The sequence below is a fragment of the Parus major genome, chromosome 7, assembly GCF_001522545.3.
Source record: "Parus major isolate Abel chromosome 7, Parus_major1.1, whole genome shotgun sequence".
In the NCBI taxonomy this organism is placed as follows: domain Eukaryota; kingdom Metazoa; phylum Chordata; class Aves; order Passeriformes; family Paridae; genus Parus; species Parus major.
The window spans coordinates 9,353,584-9,369,968 of record NC_031776.1 but is presented as its reverse complement, the minus strand read 5'-3'; the positions used below and the strand labels follow the sequence as shown (position 1 = coordinate 9,369,968).

General features: G+C 41.5%; 1 protein-coding gene across 5 annotated transcripts in view; it reads left to right on the top strand.

The window, feature by feature from the left end:
• HECW2 (HECT, C2 and WW domain containing E3 ubiquitin protein ligase 2) overlaps window positions 1–16,385 on the top strand; it is a 167,102-nt gene that overhangs the window by 135,182 nt on the left and 15,535 nt on the right. Inside the window, exon 29 of one of the 5 annotated variants that reach the window (XM_015634350.3) lies at window positions 3,909–6,589. The exons of the other annotated variants lie outside the window; for them this stretch is intronic. Within the exon in view, the coding sequence (XP_015489836.1) occupies window positions 3,909–4,020 (112 nt within the window). The 3' untranslated portion in view covers window positions 4,021–6,589. Of the gene's footprint in view, window positions 1–3,908; window positions 6,590–16,385 lie in introns of those variants that run through there. 5 annotated transcript variants of the gene reach the window in all.

The following is a 16,385-nucleotide window of genomic DNA, read 5'->3' as shown; positions in this document are numbered from 1 at the left end:
ATTCAAGATTTTTCTTTTTTTTTTAGTTTAAGTAAGAAAAAAGATTGCATGATTTTTTCCATGTATTCTCTGAAGCTGAAATTCCCAGTGCTTGCAAGCAGAGCTTGCAGCATGGAAAACGGTCAGGACCTGCCAGAACAGGATGTTCAGAATTTCCTCTGGAAAGGTTATGCAGAACCCTGGTTGCAATAAACTGCAGAATAAAACTGCTTCCAAAAGTACAATATGGAGAAACATGTCAAGAATCTTCACAGTCATAGGCTGTTCATCAAGTTTGGGGGAAATGCCAACTCCTCACATTTAAGAAATTGTATCATTCGTTGAAATTTCACTTGTTTCCCTTGGTTAGGAAACATTTGATTTTTGTCTCTCTGGATAATTTTTAGCATACAAATGTAAGAATTAAAATAAAAACTGTGTGTGACAAACACCTATGGTCATCATGAGCAAGTAGTTCTGGGTATTTACACATGGGGAACCTTGATCTCATAAAAAATGAAGCATCTTCCATGTTTGTACTTAAGTGGGTTAAGCCCCAAGCCAAAAGCACTGTTTGCATTTTTGCACATGTATATTCTTGGATGCAGTGCAGCTTCAGCCTGGGTCTCAGCAGCCTCTGAGACTCGCTGTGCAAACACAGGGTACTGCTGGCTTGGAGGTAACACATCAGTAACTACAACCCCGAGTAGCAACTTTCGAGAGGTTTCCTAACAAGCCCAGCATGTGTAAACACATCGCTGGATCTGCTGGGAACGCTGCCCTAGGACTCTCTGACTCTTACTGATTCTCAGATAACTAAAGCTTTTATGTTAAGGCCCATCACTCACTCCTGGCAGTGTTGTACTTTGCAAAGTGCCCTCTTAGCAGGAGTGCCTGTGAAATTTGATAGTGCTTGGTGCTGGGGTGGCAAAAGTGCAGATTTAACAGGTCAGTGGACTTTGTTTCTTCCTCTGTTTCTAAAAACACTACTGCAGTGCTGAAAACACATAAGAATGCCCATCCCCATCTCTTCTTCCTTGTCTGAGACACAAAGGGCAGCTAGGATAGTCACTTAGGTATGTGGCTGTGGCCTAAGCAGCTGTGAATGTAAACACGAAAGTTTTCACTAAATGTTTGCCTAGTTCCCTCTGTTCTGACTGCTGTGTAATCAGTTCTGCTGAATCCAAATAGTGAGATTTCTGTAAGGCACATGTCAGGTTGCTGAGCTTGTATCCTCTTTTACCCTAGGTAGCATGTAAAATGCCCTGGAAGGATTGATTATTACGGGTCTAGCTAACTATTGCCATGCCAGTGCCACTACTACTTCCTTCTTTCCACTGAATTGCAGATCAGACTGAACTAGGGGAGGGACTGTTACTCTTTCAGTTCACTCCCATGCTGAGAAATTGGTTCCAGGTTCATTGCTGTACATTATTTATTCATGCATGTGATGATTCACTTGAAAATTATATTTATGTCTGACTATTGCATTTTAAGCCTGTCACTCTCTTCTACTACGGTAATCAAAATGAAGGGGAGTTTAATTTGGAATCTGGGAATCTAGACTTTAGGCACCAAGATGGGTTTTTATGTTGTCATGAGATGTGAGCCCAGGAAGATGAACAGCTGATGGCCATGTGGTTTGAAATTTTGGAATGGGGAGAAACTACCCAGAAGGAAAAAACCACGTTTGTCTCAAGGACTTAGGAAGTTGTTTGCTGGGGTTGGAAAAGCATGCATCGCCTCAGAAGACAAAGGTCTTGCTTTTGTCTTTTTTAATTACTTGGTTTTCCACAGTAAGTGATTCCATTTTCAAAATTGCCCTCAAAATAAGATAAAACTCAGTTCTCTTAATAAATGTAAACAACATGCCAGCTTACTATTAAACCAGTTCATAATGAATCCCTTGCTAATTATATACTGTGTCTTTTATAATTTGTGGTTTTACAGCCCACACAGCATGATCCATAGTTCTAATGAGTGGCTGTCAGCCCCATGGAGCCGAAGCATGTGGTTAGGCTCTTAATTGCCTAAGACTCTCCAACACTCTGCACTAAATTCAAAGGATCACTGAGTTCCACTTGCTGCTGGGCTTAAATTGGTCTTTGTCTTCAAAAGAGTATTTTCAATTTTTTTAAAGTACTCTGCAGGAAATGGAATAATTTAATCTATGTCACAGATATTATTTTATAAGGTTTTTTGGAGAGGCAAAGGAGGACTAAAAAGAAAGCTTTCCTCCAGGAGCCTTAAGAGAGAATGGCTGGATAGAAAAATTTTGCCAGACCTCTGGAACAAAGAATAGAGAAATGCCATCTCTGCTACACTACAGCATGTAGCAGCAGCGTTCTTCTAACAGTACTACTGTATCTGGGGAGGCTGCTAAAAGAAATGTTTTTTTTAAGTGATAGCATATTTGGTATTTGGATTGTGTTTATAATAATAGTGTGACCTTGTGTGCTGTGTATACATATCTTCAGCCTGATATTTTTATGACACTACAAGGCTGTAACTGAGTGGGTGTTTCAGCTTCAATGAGTTTCAGTTTGTAATAGACTCTTGGGTTTTTTAACAAGTGAGATTAACCCACTTCACTCCATGTTCCATTCCCATAGCTGGGAGCTGAGAGGTACTTAAAGTGGCAGTTGATGAATTTGCTCACATGGAAGGCAGCACTTTCTGGCTCAAAGGAAGTCTGTACAGGTCTGTGGTAGACAGCTGGATTGTGGGACTGGTTAGGTTAAATGAGGAGTTGCATTTGCTGTAAAGACAGAGCTTGCTTCCATTGACATGTTACACATTTACACTTAATACAGATCATACTGGTGAAGGGCAGGGCACTGCAGGAGGAGTTTGGTTTTCAATCAAATAAATAAATAAAAGAATCTATGATGTATTTTATTGCAAAAGAATGAAGCATTTGTAAACAGAGACCTGGCAAAATACTAAAATCAATCTAAAGTGAGGCTTTGTTACAAAGCTTTAGAGCAGAAGAGATGCCTCTTTCAGTTTCTCTTTGCATCACTTCATCCTCAAGAACCCATCACATTAATAGTTACATTATTGATTTCAATAGAGCAGGCTCATCCACCACAGTGTTTTAGAAAGTACCATCCTTAGCATGCCCTGAGGTCAGGCAATGATATCTATGATCCCACTATGAAGAGAAACCATTGTTATCTCCCTTTTCATTCCCTGGAAGAGGTTTTGAGACGCAGTTCCAAATGTGTCAACAAACTGGAAGTAGATGGACTTCAGAAACTGAGAAATAAGTTGCATGGTCGCCCTCTTAAGAAAGCGGGGTGGTTGCTAGAGGTTTGTGCATGGTTTTGTGTAATTCCAAAAGCTGCTGGCCTCTAGGACAGATATGTCCATTGGGAGTATCATCACAAGCAGTAACGCCTCAAGAACACCAGCCATATCCCAAGGACATTGTAGAAGGAAGAGCGTGTAATTTGTCTGTCTTTGACCACTGTGGGATTGTTTCCTGTAGATCTTGAGACATATGGAAGTATCTTGTTTATCATTACAAATGCAATATTCAAGAATCATCCATACAGAAAAGAAAGGCTACGTCTCAGAAGACACATTTAAAGCCAAGATTTCAGACCAGACTGTTTGAATTGTACCATGCCAAATAATTTTATTTTTTTTTTGTGCACATTTGATGGATAAAATTTATCCCATGCCTTTTGGACTGTCAGTATGTTTCTAAAGACCTTCATAAATGCTTCTTACTGGCTTATTTTAATGAGAAGAAAGTAGATTAAACCTCACTACCTGTTCAATTGGAAAACATCATTTGACAGAACAAAGTCTTCTAAAAAAATACTATCTGCCCATCTCTATTCAAGCACATACCAGTCAGTGTGTTCTCTTTTGAACTTTTCAAATAATACACTTCTTTACCTCCTCTCTCTTTTTCCCCTCAGGGCTCACACTTGTTTCAATCGTCTGGACCTTCCCCCTTACCCATCATTCTCTATGTTATATGAAAAACTGTTGACAGCAGTAGAAGAGACAAGTACTTTTGGACTTGAGTGATACACAAACCACAGTGCCCCGCTCATTGGACTTTTGTGGACCTGTCTTCTCAAGGAATGAATGAACTTTTGTATTGGATTTCCTAGAGGAAAACTGTTTCATGGTGCAATTCAAATAATGAGGTTCCAAAAAGGAGCTTGTGAAGCAATTAAAAATCATTGCGGTAGTGGCAGAATTCTCGACAGTGTGTGCTTGGTGTGCAGGGAAAGCCAAGTCTTGCAATCCATGGGTTTTTGGGATGGCTATACTTCTTAAGTTTATGTTCTGAGCAAACCAGAAATGTGATGTCATGTTGTGATCCATCTGGCTACTGCAAAACTGACATGTACCCAAGGACTGGATTTCATCAGAGTTGTTGAATAGAAAATTCAAGTCAAAATGTGAAATTATGCAGCCCTTTACCTACCCAGTAAATTATCAAAAAAAGTATACACCTGAACTTTTATATATTTTTTTTTTTTTAAATTCATGAAGGTACATACATTACTTTATGCCATGTGTTATAACAGCATATCCAACACTTGCTTTACCTAAGACTACGAGTGCCTGCATGGGGAACACCATAGAGCTCAAGTTCCTGGGGCAGAAATGAGTTGGAAGGAAAGTCAGCAACAAAGGATGTAACAACAACGGCTTGTGCATTGAGGAGGTTTGTGGAAATGCGTTTGCCAGTGGTGTGTATGACAAAATATGAGCTGTTACAATGAACTTAATAACTTATTAAGACTGATTTTATGCTTTATACTGCATGGAAACTATTTTAAGAAGAAACTAGCAATTTATCACAGCATATCAGGAAAAAACCCTAACACAGTGACTTCTGTTTATTTTTATAGGTTCATTATATTATGTTTCTTAGAGTGTAAACAGGAAACAAGCAAACAAAAGTGTTATTTCTGTTTTGTCACTTTCCATGCTTGAACAGACATTCTGCTAGTGTTTATTCTTTAAGCACTCTCCAGGGAAAAAATGCCTTTTATTTTTATAAGAGTAAAAAAACTCCCGAAAATATTTTGCACTGAATGTACCAAAGTTGAAGGGACATTATGATCTGACTGATAGCAAATTGCATCACTATCAAATATCTATAAAAATGCTTAGAAACCAGGCTTTCTTCACAGTGCCATGTCTATAGATATCAGGACTGTGCACATAAGTAATAATTTTATAATACTATATGTGATATTGTAATATGCATTTATTTTAAATGCATCCGGGTCATTTTTCATGCATTGGATAACTTAATGCAGTGGAGTTTAATACAGATATTTCATATGCTCCCCACAACTTTTTATTTGTACAGCACTGTAAAACACTAGCTCATTTGGAAAACCATGAATAACTTCTTTAAGGTGAGCCACTGGTCATAATGCCACTGTCCTGTATCAGTGAACACCTATAAGATGTAAACTGTTCGTAGTGTCCAAGCTTGCATTTTCACTGATAAATAGTTTTCTTATCAAATGTTATTTGAAGCAGTTTTTATGGCATATCAAACACTGCATGGACACCAATTTCTTTATGCTTAATTTTGCTGAAATACACAAGGCTTGCTCGCTTCTATTTTTGGTACTTTTCCTCCAGATGGTCTTGTGGAACACTTGTGCAGCTGTGCCCTGTTTCCTGCACAGCTGCTGTCACGCACTGCATCCACCACATTTTAAAATTCCAGGAGTTGTGCTCGGATACTGGATGACAAGAACACGAACCCAGCTCTGTGCTGGCCCTTCTGGTAGCGCCACAGCACAGCAAGCCCTGTTCAGTGAGAAAAGTAGCTTTTGAGTAACCTTCTCACTTTGGAGGCTCTTGAAGGGGCATCTGAGGGAGGTGTCCTGCTTGTTCTGGTGGGAGGTTTTTTCCAACGGAGGCGAGCATCCCTGGAGATGTCGTCAGCAGAGACTGCCAGTCCACCCTCCGAGGCAGAAGGCAGCTGCAGCTGTGGTGGTGACAGAAAACCCTTCAGACTTGCTGAGGAAATGTCACATGTGCAAAGGAAAAGCAAAATCAGGGGGAAAGCATTCTTTAATTTCAAGAATAATTGAGCTTCTGCATGACATCTGGGACTCTCTTAAGTAACTTAGGTTTTCTTAGGCTACTTCTGGCTGGGATGAAGTAGCAAAGAAAAGTCCAACCACATCGCCCTGTTTCTACACATATATTTATCAGTCTTTGCTAAGATTGCATGTCACAGGTGCTAATGCACATCTCTTTTCAGAACATGAATGAGCAGTAGGCAAACTGACTTTTCAGCAGGTCACTCCAGCATGGCTCATGTTTCATAGGATCCATTCACTGAGTAGCTAAAACTCTGGCACTCGGAGTAGAATGCAACTTCTGATTGGTTGAAGGACTACAGAATTTTCATTTTACAATACTGTGTTATCTGTGGTCTTAAAAAAGAGATTTCCCAGGTGGAAACTGTATCTAAAAGTTTTGAACCAGATACTCTTTGGAATGAAAAGTTTAAATATTTGGCACAAAGTAAGTTTATACTAGTTTGCCTTTTAAGTTATGCTTTTGTACAAAACTAAAACAATAAACGCATCTTGTCAATTTTTATTTAAATATATTTGCTGCACCCATTTGTTCTGTATTTATGCATGTAAAAATAATTTAAATCAGCCATGATAATCTGGTATTCTGTAAAGATGTGACAGGGTCACCGGTGAGGCGGCTGTCAGTTAGAAAATAGATAAATATATAAAAAAAAAATCAATCCAGAGCCTTTGTAGCGCTAAACCCAAGAGAGACTAAGGATAAGTTGCTGCTTCCTCCTCTGCTGCCAACATCCCCTGGGGGACTCCAGAAAAGCACTGAGTGAAGGTTGAGGTGTCAGCTGGGTACAGCTCCCTGTGCTGCCTCAAGCACTTGGCCCTTTGTGATGGTGTAAGTGATGCTGCTGCTCTGAAGGGATTAACAAGGAGGGAGTAGGAAAGGAAGCCTGAGCTTAGTCAGATACCCACATCTCCCTCTGGTTTTTTGAAGCCATTCCTGTTAAACGTGTCCCAAGGGAAAGCCAGTTTTCATGTCCTGCAGCTGACTGCAGCAGGCAACCACTACACTATTGCTTATGACAGACACAGTGTAGCAGGGATGAGGGTCCTCCCAGAGAAAGGCCGGGGAGCCTTTCCAAAGTTGTGTATCTCCTCAGAGCTTTTCCTGATGGTGCTAAGGAGCTTTGGACTCAGGAAGGAAAAAAGTAGAAGAGTCCCTTCAGCCAATGACAACTCATACTAACTTAACCTGCACCATCTCCATCACACAGAGGCTGGCAGGGAATGTCCCTGCAGTAATTTAAGTGAGGTGCACATATTTCCTGCTCTACTGGGAATGGAGCCACACATCACCAGCCAAAAAGCAGCTCCCAGGTCACTGCAGCCTGGGCAGGCTGGCAGCAGTGTGGCCTCTGTCCCGCACATGCCAGGGCCAGAGCCCCTCTCCCCAGCCCAGCAGAGCTGTGTTTGCTCACCTGGTGCTGCCGGCAGTCGTTACAGCCAGAACACTCCTAAATACACCACAAAAGTTGGAATCAATGAAGTTGTGCAGTGTGGCACCTGCTGTAGCAAGCAGTCACCCATTCAGAGCCTGCAGGCCAGCAGCTGTGAGGGGAGCAGTGCCTTTGGCCACAGCAGGTAGGGCACAGCCATCTGCCACCTCTGTCACACTGCCAGCAGCACCTGGCAGGGCACAGCAGGAAAGCCTTTCAATCCAGACCTTTTTCCTCACCCCCTCCCTGCCTGTTGTTTTCCCTTGGTATTCATCAAATATTTGCCTGCTTTTGTTTTTAAACATCATTATCCTTGTACTGACTCCACCATGAAAAGCGTTAACATGGCTTAGAGAGTATGTGGGATGAACTCTTCTGCGTTCATTCACACGCCTGCTTATGGGCACCACATGTACTCCACATGGCAGCAGTTAACCCTGGGTCACACAGGGGCAGGGGATGTCTGTAATCTTCGGGGAAACTGAAAATCTAGGCAGCAGCATCCTGGCAGGACATCACACAAAGCTTCTTTAGGAGCTGGACTGGCAGAGCACCGGACTGGTAGTTTGCTCAGTTTAAAATTATAGGAAAGAGAAGAGGTTTGTGGTTTCTTGTGTATTTTTAATCCTTTAAAAAAAAGTTTAAGAAAAATTCAAGAAAAGTTTAAGAAAGAATTCCTTTTGAAGCATTTGCAATGGTATCATCTCGTTGTTAAATGTAATCTCAGCAGTATTAATTGCAGATGTTTACTGCGTTTCTGCAGCGGTAGCAGCAGAGTTTATGGAGCTGCTTGAAGCACGCTGTCTCTGGACTGAGGGAATCCCTGTTCACATCAGGGGAATCTTCAGCAGCTGTGTTTGAATGGCCAGTGGAAGTTCACTTCCCATAGCATAAAGCAAGTTACTTCTTTTCAGTGAATGAAACTTACTTGCATTAAATTATACTAATAGTGTTGTTTTTCCTGCCACTTATTTTACGTGGAGGGTTAATATATTCCTGTTAGCACTAATGGGAATTGAGCAGATAGTTGATCTCCAGTCATAAGATTGCAGGTGTAGCTTTTACCTACTGCTATTTCCCCTTCTCATCCTTTTCTCTCTGGGCAAGCAATTGAACTGCTAGTAAAATTTCAGAAGAATTACTCAAAGCTGGCTTCTTAAACTATTAGCATGTTGGCTCAATTATGTGCTATAAATCAGAACTGCAGAAATGCTATGGGTTGACTGGCTCATCAGTTTAATTAAAAAATTTTCTACAATTTTGTTAGTGCAACTACAGTGGCTGCTGTTGAACTAGTCCACCCTTTGGCCTAAATATTTTACAATAAAAAAGAATTTGGGAGGTTCAATTTGAAATTCAATTTTAATTTGTTTGCTGGGAAACTAAATATATGTTAGGTAAATAGCAGAGAAAAAGAATAACTTTACTGTAAAGGCAATATAACCCACTTTTGTTAGCAGTATGCAGAATTACAATGCTGACCCTCCAAACACAGAATTTTCACAATGAAAGATGGTTTATATTTTGCATGTCTTCCAGACAGACCATAAACTTTATAGTGCTTCTGTTCAGCTTTAGACTGACTGAATTTTGGCATTAGGCTACTACTATTTAGGATGTTCATTGCTATGAAATATTTTTTATTTAAACACGTTCAGTATTTTTACTATTTTTTTCCCTGTAGGACTTTACTTCATAGGCTTTGCTCAGAGCCATATTATGCTGTAGGTATTTTAAGGTAAAATCATGAGTATTTGATAATTCTGTTTTGTATGACTGACCTTCTGGCCACTGTTTAGAAAGGTTCCTCCTGATTGTCGGTAAAAGGATGACGGTCAAAGACTGTTGGAATGGTTACGATCCATTGAAGTATCTGTATGTATTCAAAATGCATTTAAAAATACCTCCTGAGGGCTATGTGAAATAATTGCTACTGTCATTGATTAGCTCCTTTCTAAATCAATCATTCAAAATTTGAACATTTCCTTTCAGATTACATTGCAGAATAATTATACTAAAATTTTAACTAGAGATGAATTCTGACAAATTTATCAAAGCTATGATGGATTTGAAAGGGAGGTGAGCTATGCTGCTCTCAATCCTTTTGCCTGTTAAAAAACTTCAGAATAACAAAACTTTATCTTTTGGGTTTCAGTTGTTTCTTGTTTTCAGAACTTGGAGATTCTCATTCAGCCCGTATTAGAAAAATCCTTGCCTACTTTGAGGCTTTTGTTAAGCACTCAGGAGGTATATTGTTCAATTAATTTAACATACTTTTGTGCTGACATCAATTAGCTTTTAAATGTATTGACCTACAGAACTCCACAGGACTCTGGTCTCCCTTATTCTGGGCTGCCTTCCAAAGCCATCCATCCTGTCCCTTTTGATTGCACATAATCCTACAATCACCCAGAGACAATTGCTGACCACCTACACTGTCTGTAGCTGTAGTACGAGTAAGTAAGACTCTGGCTTTGGGTTTGCTTTCAAAAGCAGTCCCTCAGTCCAGAGTCAACAGGATCACTGTTACACTGATACCAACACTGAGTGGTTTAAGAAAAACAGTCATAAAGGTTTGGGTTTTTTTAAATAGTTGATTAGGTATCCAAGGGTAAAATGTCTTTCAGTTTTGGTTTTGTGAAATAATTGAGGCAGGGGATTTTGCTTGCAATGTTTTATATTGCCAGAATTTGTGGTCCCCATTTGTGTGCCCCAGGCTGTTGGCCAGGTGGGTGCAGAGCCTTTGCAGTGGGGCAGGGGATGCTGATCCAGGAATCACAGCAGTAGGAGATTTGTTACTGTAGTGAGGGCTGTGCCTTCCACAGCTGGAGGCTTTCTCCTGCAGCCCTTGAACTGGATTCTTCCCAAAGCTGGTACTATCTGTGATGCCTGCTAATTGCAATACAAGCATCCCGTGACACACTCCATTGACTATTCAATATCTTTCATTTTAAATGAGGATTACATTTTTCATAGTTAGAAATGCCCATCCAGCAGTATAAGGTCAATAAAAGGGGATTTTGCTGAGACATCATATTTGATTGCCGTGCTGACTGCAGTCAGACGTTGGAGCTCACTAATTTTAAAGTAGATTACTGTATGAGTACAAAAATAAATCTCTGAAGCCTCATAAATAGTTCTAAGAAGGAATGTAATTGTAGGTGCTGTAATGATAAGATAAGGCAGTTCCACGCAGCACACAAGATAACAGCCACGGAGAAGTGCTGGAGTGAAGACAAGTCTGAGAGTAGGGACAGAAAAAGAACATCACTTCCAGGACAGGGAGCAGGACAGTGAACTGTGATCACCCCTGGGATATAAAACAGGATACTTCCTGCTTGAAAATTAGGCTATGATAATGCACCTAGGAAAAAATGACTGTTCATCCTGAAATACACTGGTGTTACTGCAACTGCAAGATGTGCTTTAACTGATTATTACCTTTTGAAAATCTAAGTACACAGTCAGAAAATTTACTTCTATGTGGTTTAGCTTTTTTGTTTTGGTTTATTGGAACTGGGTGGTTTGTTTTTTTTATTTGGGCTATTTTCAAGAAAACTAAGGCTTCTAAATAAAATAAGGGTGGTGTCTGGAAGCCTTTTTTTATTTGTACAAGTAATGACTATTTATTGCTACCTGCATTTGGCAAGGGATACAACTTCTGATAAAAGGTTAAATCATCACAAACAATGGTGACATTCCTTTTCAATGTGATGGGCCAAATCCCTAATGTTTAGACATGTCAAAATGCAGCTTTTTGGTTTTTTTAAAGATACTTGATGTACATTATATTTGTATAAGAACCATGCATTTCCACAAAGAAAAGGATTAATGTGGCATTTCCAAAGCTTACTTAGGGTAATTAGAATATTCTCAATGACCTAGGTTAGCTTTAGCCAAGCTGATGCAAGTCTTGATTCCATTCACACTCTAATGACATTATCCAAAAAAATACTGTGTAAGAGGATGGGAGGGTTTCATGATGGGTTTCTGTACCTAAAGGTTGACCTGTTTTTTTACGTAAAAGACAAGACTATTGAATGAGTTAATATGAGAGTCAAAATAAGAATTCCTTGTGAGTTTTCTTCTTCAACATGGTTACTGAGATGGTAGGAGTTTTATATAAACTTGAAGTCCTAAATGAGAAGACAGCTCCCATGTTGAACCATACTGGTTCAATAGTTCCACACAGCAGGACATTTTTCTGCAATGAGTCTGCAACACTCAGGAGACTGCTGTTTATTATCAGCATTGCAGGGAGGTGGAGAATTATGATAATACTAACTACATCAATCACATTTTGATTGGGGGATTTGGAGGATGCTTTTTCTTTGCACGCTGTTTTTCCTGGGAATGACATAGCCTTGAGGGCATCCATGAATCCTGATCAGCAAGGCTGCTTTTTGAATAATTGACTGAGCATTTGTACTTGTAAGGGCTGGTACAGTATGGAAAGGGAGATCTTTAGAGGAAAAGAAGGTAATGAGGGATGTGGTGTGGAATACTGCTACCCCCAAGTCAGTTGATGTTCCTGCCCTTGCTAGGTTACTGTTGGGGTTATTCAGCATGTTTGAAAGTGTGTAGTTTTACAAGTTTTTGTAGTGGGGATGCAGGCATCCAGAATCTAACAGGATTATAGGTGCATCTTCCTCATTTTTGACAATTACTTGATATAATTTTATACCAAGTTCTTTGTTTTTAAAGAATTTCAGGCACTGAGAATACGGAGTGCATATTTATTTCTAAGCTTTAAGTAGAACACAGTGTATTTTTTAATCCTTTCCATACTTTTCAGTTAAGTGTTCACAAGACTGTATATCAAATACAATTCCAAGTTTTTCTATCTTTCTACAAGCCAGTTTCAGTTTCATCTGAATTTGGTACATGACTTTCACAAAACACTAAATGGGGAATACATGCTTCAAGCATTAAGATGGTTTCCCCCCTTTTCCCCATTTACACTGCATTACATTTCATGATTTTTTTTTCTTTGAGGCAGAGAGAACAGATAGAAAATGTGTTGAGTACGTTACGAGGGCACACAATGTGTGTCATTGTGCTTGGCTTCAAGGAATGTACTATAATGTTTGACTGCTCACAGATTTACATAATTTGAATACAGGACTGTTGTGTTGTATTCCCTGTTACTGAAAAACATTTGGGGAAAATAATTTTCTGTGTATAATTTTATTTTCATACTGATCTCTATTTTGTTTAAGACCATGTTTCATCATAAAATCACTTAATTAAAATAAACCTTCTTACAAAATCTGCTTTGTAAATAATCTCTTTTATTGTACCTCTGAATGTACCATAACATCCTTTTTGAAGTGAGTACTTTTAGATCATTCTGTCTTTTGCAGCATTTAAAAACCTCTAGAGAAACCACAAGATACTCTTTCTGACATCTCCTTTGCTAAGATTCCTGGTGGAGTCTGGCATATTACAAATCACGATTTTAAAAGTGGGGAAATTAAGGATTCTGGAGCCATATGCAAGATAATTTGAGTATGAGCTACATATGAAAGAAAAAACCAGCTATGACAAACAAAGCACTGGATATCACAGCAAACATATTGGAGAGACCCAGGCTTCATGGAAGAGCCTCTGCTTTGGAATGGAGCGTCAAAGCTGGCAGCGAAATACTTCCCAGCAGTGGCTGTAACACAGGAAAGCTCTTTTTCACAGAGAAAAAGGGGGAAAAGCTTTTTTCTTTTTTTTTTTTTCCTTAATAAAAGTCAGTGCCCCCACCAAATATTTCCTTCTGCTTTCTAAGAGATAATACTGGTCAGAGTGAGGGAAACCGGTCTTTAATCAGCTCTTAAGCAAGGGTTCTCCCCACCATGATGCAGCCCAAGGAGAACAGTTAAATGACAGCTTATCACTTCTTCTGTGTGTTACACAAACTGTTTGGAGAATCTGACAGTGAAGTGATATTTCTGTTTTTTAAAGACTTTCTAGAAGGTGATTTAGCATTCTCTTGCTGCTACTTGAGATGTGGTGTAAGCTAACCTGAGTCATTGAAGGAGAGCTGCTGTGGGAAGAGGCTAGGCTTTGGGACTGGAGCCCTTTCAGAATCTGTTCTCTTGTCATTCTTGATGTCACACTTGTATTTTCATCCAGGTCACTGATAATTGATGCCACGTAGTGCACAATCACTCACTTTCCCTCTGTGTAGACACTGGAGTTGGCCTGGAGCTCGTGCTGGGCGACACTGAGGCAGCTGTGGGAAGCAGTGCCTGAGTGGAATCCAGAGATTTCCCACTGCATTGAGGATTGCCTTGTGTGAGAAGGTGGTGCAGAGATTTTAGCATGGGGGGAGGAGATCAGATTTTTTTAAAATACCTATATTAAATAAAAAACTAGTTAGAGAAGGCTCAGACACTTTGAGCTTCCAGCTGTGCAGCTCATAATGCCATGTGCTTGTCCCCACCTTGGTTCCCTGCTGAGGAGGATAGGCTGCCATGTCTTCACTCCAAACATCATCAACCCGTGACAGACCTGAGCTGAAATCAGCATTCCTGAGGGAGCTGAGCTTTTTCCACAAGGCTGGCTCCCTAAAACACCTGTGGCTCTGATCACCGGGGGCTGTGCATCACTGCTGTGCCAAATGGTCACTGATCAAGTGGAAAGAGTTCTTCCCATGACAACCTCTAAAGGCTGAAAAGAGACAGCTTTGTAATGGATAGATAATCAAGGTAAGCCAGAGTAACTAAGAATGGGAGTTACAAAGCTAACACCTTTAATTGCTATTTTTTAATTATCCCAAAGACCAGGTGTATACATTAGGAATAATAATAGTTCTTGATCCTGTACTGTTGTGACCTTCAACCTACCCATTCCCCCTTCTCCACCTTTGTTTGTCCTTCTCAGTTGTGGTGTATCTAAGTAAAATTCCAAAGTCCTCAGGGTGGAGTCCTGTCAATTATACCCTTCTCTAAGTGCCATTCATGTTTCTATGGCATTATATAAACAGATAACCAAGAACTACAATAACATGTATGTCAGGAAACATTTTTGGTATTTACTTGGTTTTCAAAACTTAAAGGGAGTGTAGAGCAAAACCTGCAGAGCATCAATAAAGACAAAAACAGCTAAGGAGACAAACATAAGCACTGTCATTTACTTGTTGGCACCATGTGCTATAATAATCTAAAGCATCTTAATTGTGGACATCATTTAAATTTACTCTGTGGCTCATTTGGTATGTTTGGAATGCTGCCTGCTTTTCATACTGCACAAAGAGCACTTCTCAACAAAACCAATCCTGTCCACATGTTGTATTTTTGAGAGATGTATTTGAAATCATGTTATAATCAAGAAACAGTATGATCTGGAACCCTGCAGAGATGGTGGAACATAGTGGGAGAAAGTAGATTTTGTACTGTTTTTGTTGAAAATATCCACAGCTCAAAGTGCTAAAAAGCCAGAGGGAACTTCAAGCAAGCAGGATTTACATGTTTTTAGTAGGTACTTCAGTGTGCCAGCTACGTGGTGTGACATATTCTAGACTCTTCAAGAACACTTTCTGCTTTCTTATCTTCATTTATGGTACTTTCATCTTAATGCAAGCTTTGCTGTGACTGCATGACTTAGGCACTGTAATAAACACAGCAATTACCCATTTCACTGGCAGTGCCATGGCACAAACAGAATTAACCCAGTAACTCTAATGGTGCACTGCTGAAATTAAATACAACTCTTAAACTCTTATGCTACATTACTATTACTGCCTTCATGACAAATCTATTATAAAACGGATGTTTGCAAATTTCTTAGCTGGTTGGATTGCTTCAGAGGAAATCAATTTGACAAACAAATTGCAACTATTTTAGAACTCTTTCTAACTTCAGCTTATTTCTGAACCATGCTTCAGGCTATTTTGAATCCTCGGAAGCAGTCTTTGAAAGCACAAATTAGTCTTTTTACTTTGTTGGGGTTTTTTTTGTTTTAGTTTTTTGAGTTTTTTTGTGGGCTTCTCACGAGGCTCTGAAGACCCTGTTTCCACTTGTATGCCTGACTAAGAGATTGTCAAACGTGCTCCCTGCGATCCGTGTACTTATACGGAAGCGCTGAAAGCGGCTCTGTTCCCGGCAGCAGTCGGTGAGAACTGGTTTATCGCTCGGTTTTTAACTGCACTGGGCCGGCGCTGTGGTCGCCGAGCCTTCGCGGCTGCGTCACTCGCACAGCGGCGGCGGGGCCAGCGCGGAGCCTCTGTCCCCGCACGGAGCCTCTGTCCCCGCGCCCGCGGCTCTGTCCCCGCACGGAGCCTCTGTCCCCGCACGGAGCCTCTGTCCCCGCGCCCGCGGCTCTGTCCCCGCACGGAGCCTCTGTCCCCGCGGCCGCGGCTCTGTCCCCGCACGGAGCCTCTGTCCCCGCGCCCGCGGCTCTGTCCCCGACACGTCCCGCACTAGGACGGAGCGGAATCGCTGCAAACGCACGGGCTCGTGTCCCCCTCTCCCCAGCCCGGGGAGATGCACGGGATGGCGTCCTGCCCCGGGACCTGCCCGCGCACCTGCCCCGCTGCCACGGCCGTTCCCCGCTGCTCAGCGCTCGGGGATGCAGCGGACGCACCGAGGAGCCTTTGCTGTGGGGTTCGGCTGGCACGCAGCCCCGGGATCGGGACGTGCCATCGGTGCCTTGTGGCCCGAAGCGGCGGCTCCGCACACCCCGCGAGGTGCGGACACGAGCGGCCGCCCCACGGTGCCCGAGCCCCGGCACCCCCCGCTCCCTCACGGCCGGGCCGCACCTGCCGCTGGGGGCCGGGCGGCCGGCAGGGGGCGCTGCCCGCGCTGAGGGCGCTCCCGCCAATCGCCGGGCCTCTGGGCGCCGCGGCTGGGAGCGGATTGGCTGTTCTCTGCCGAGTGGGCGGGGCCTG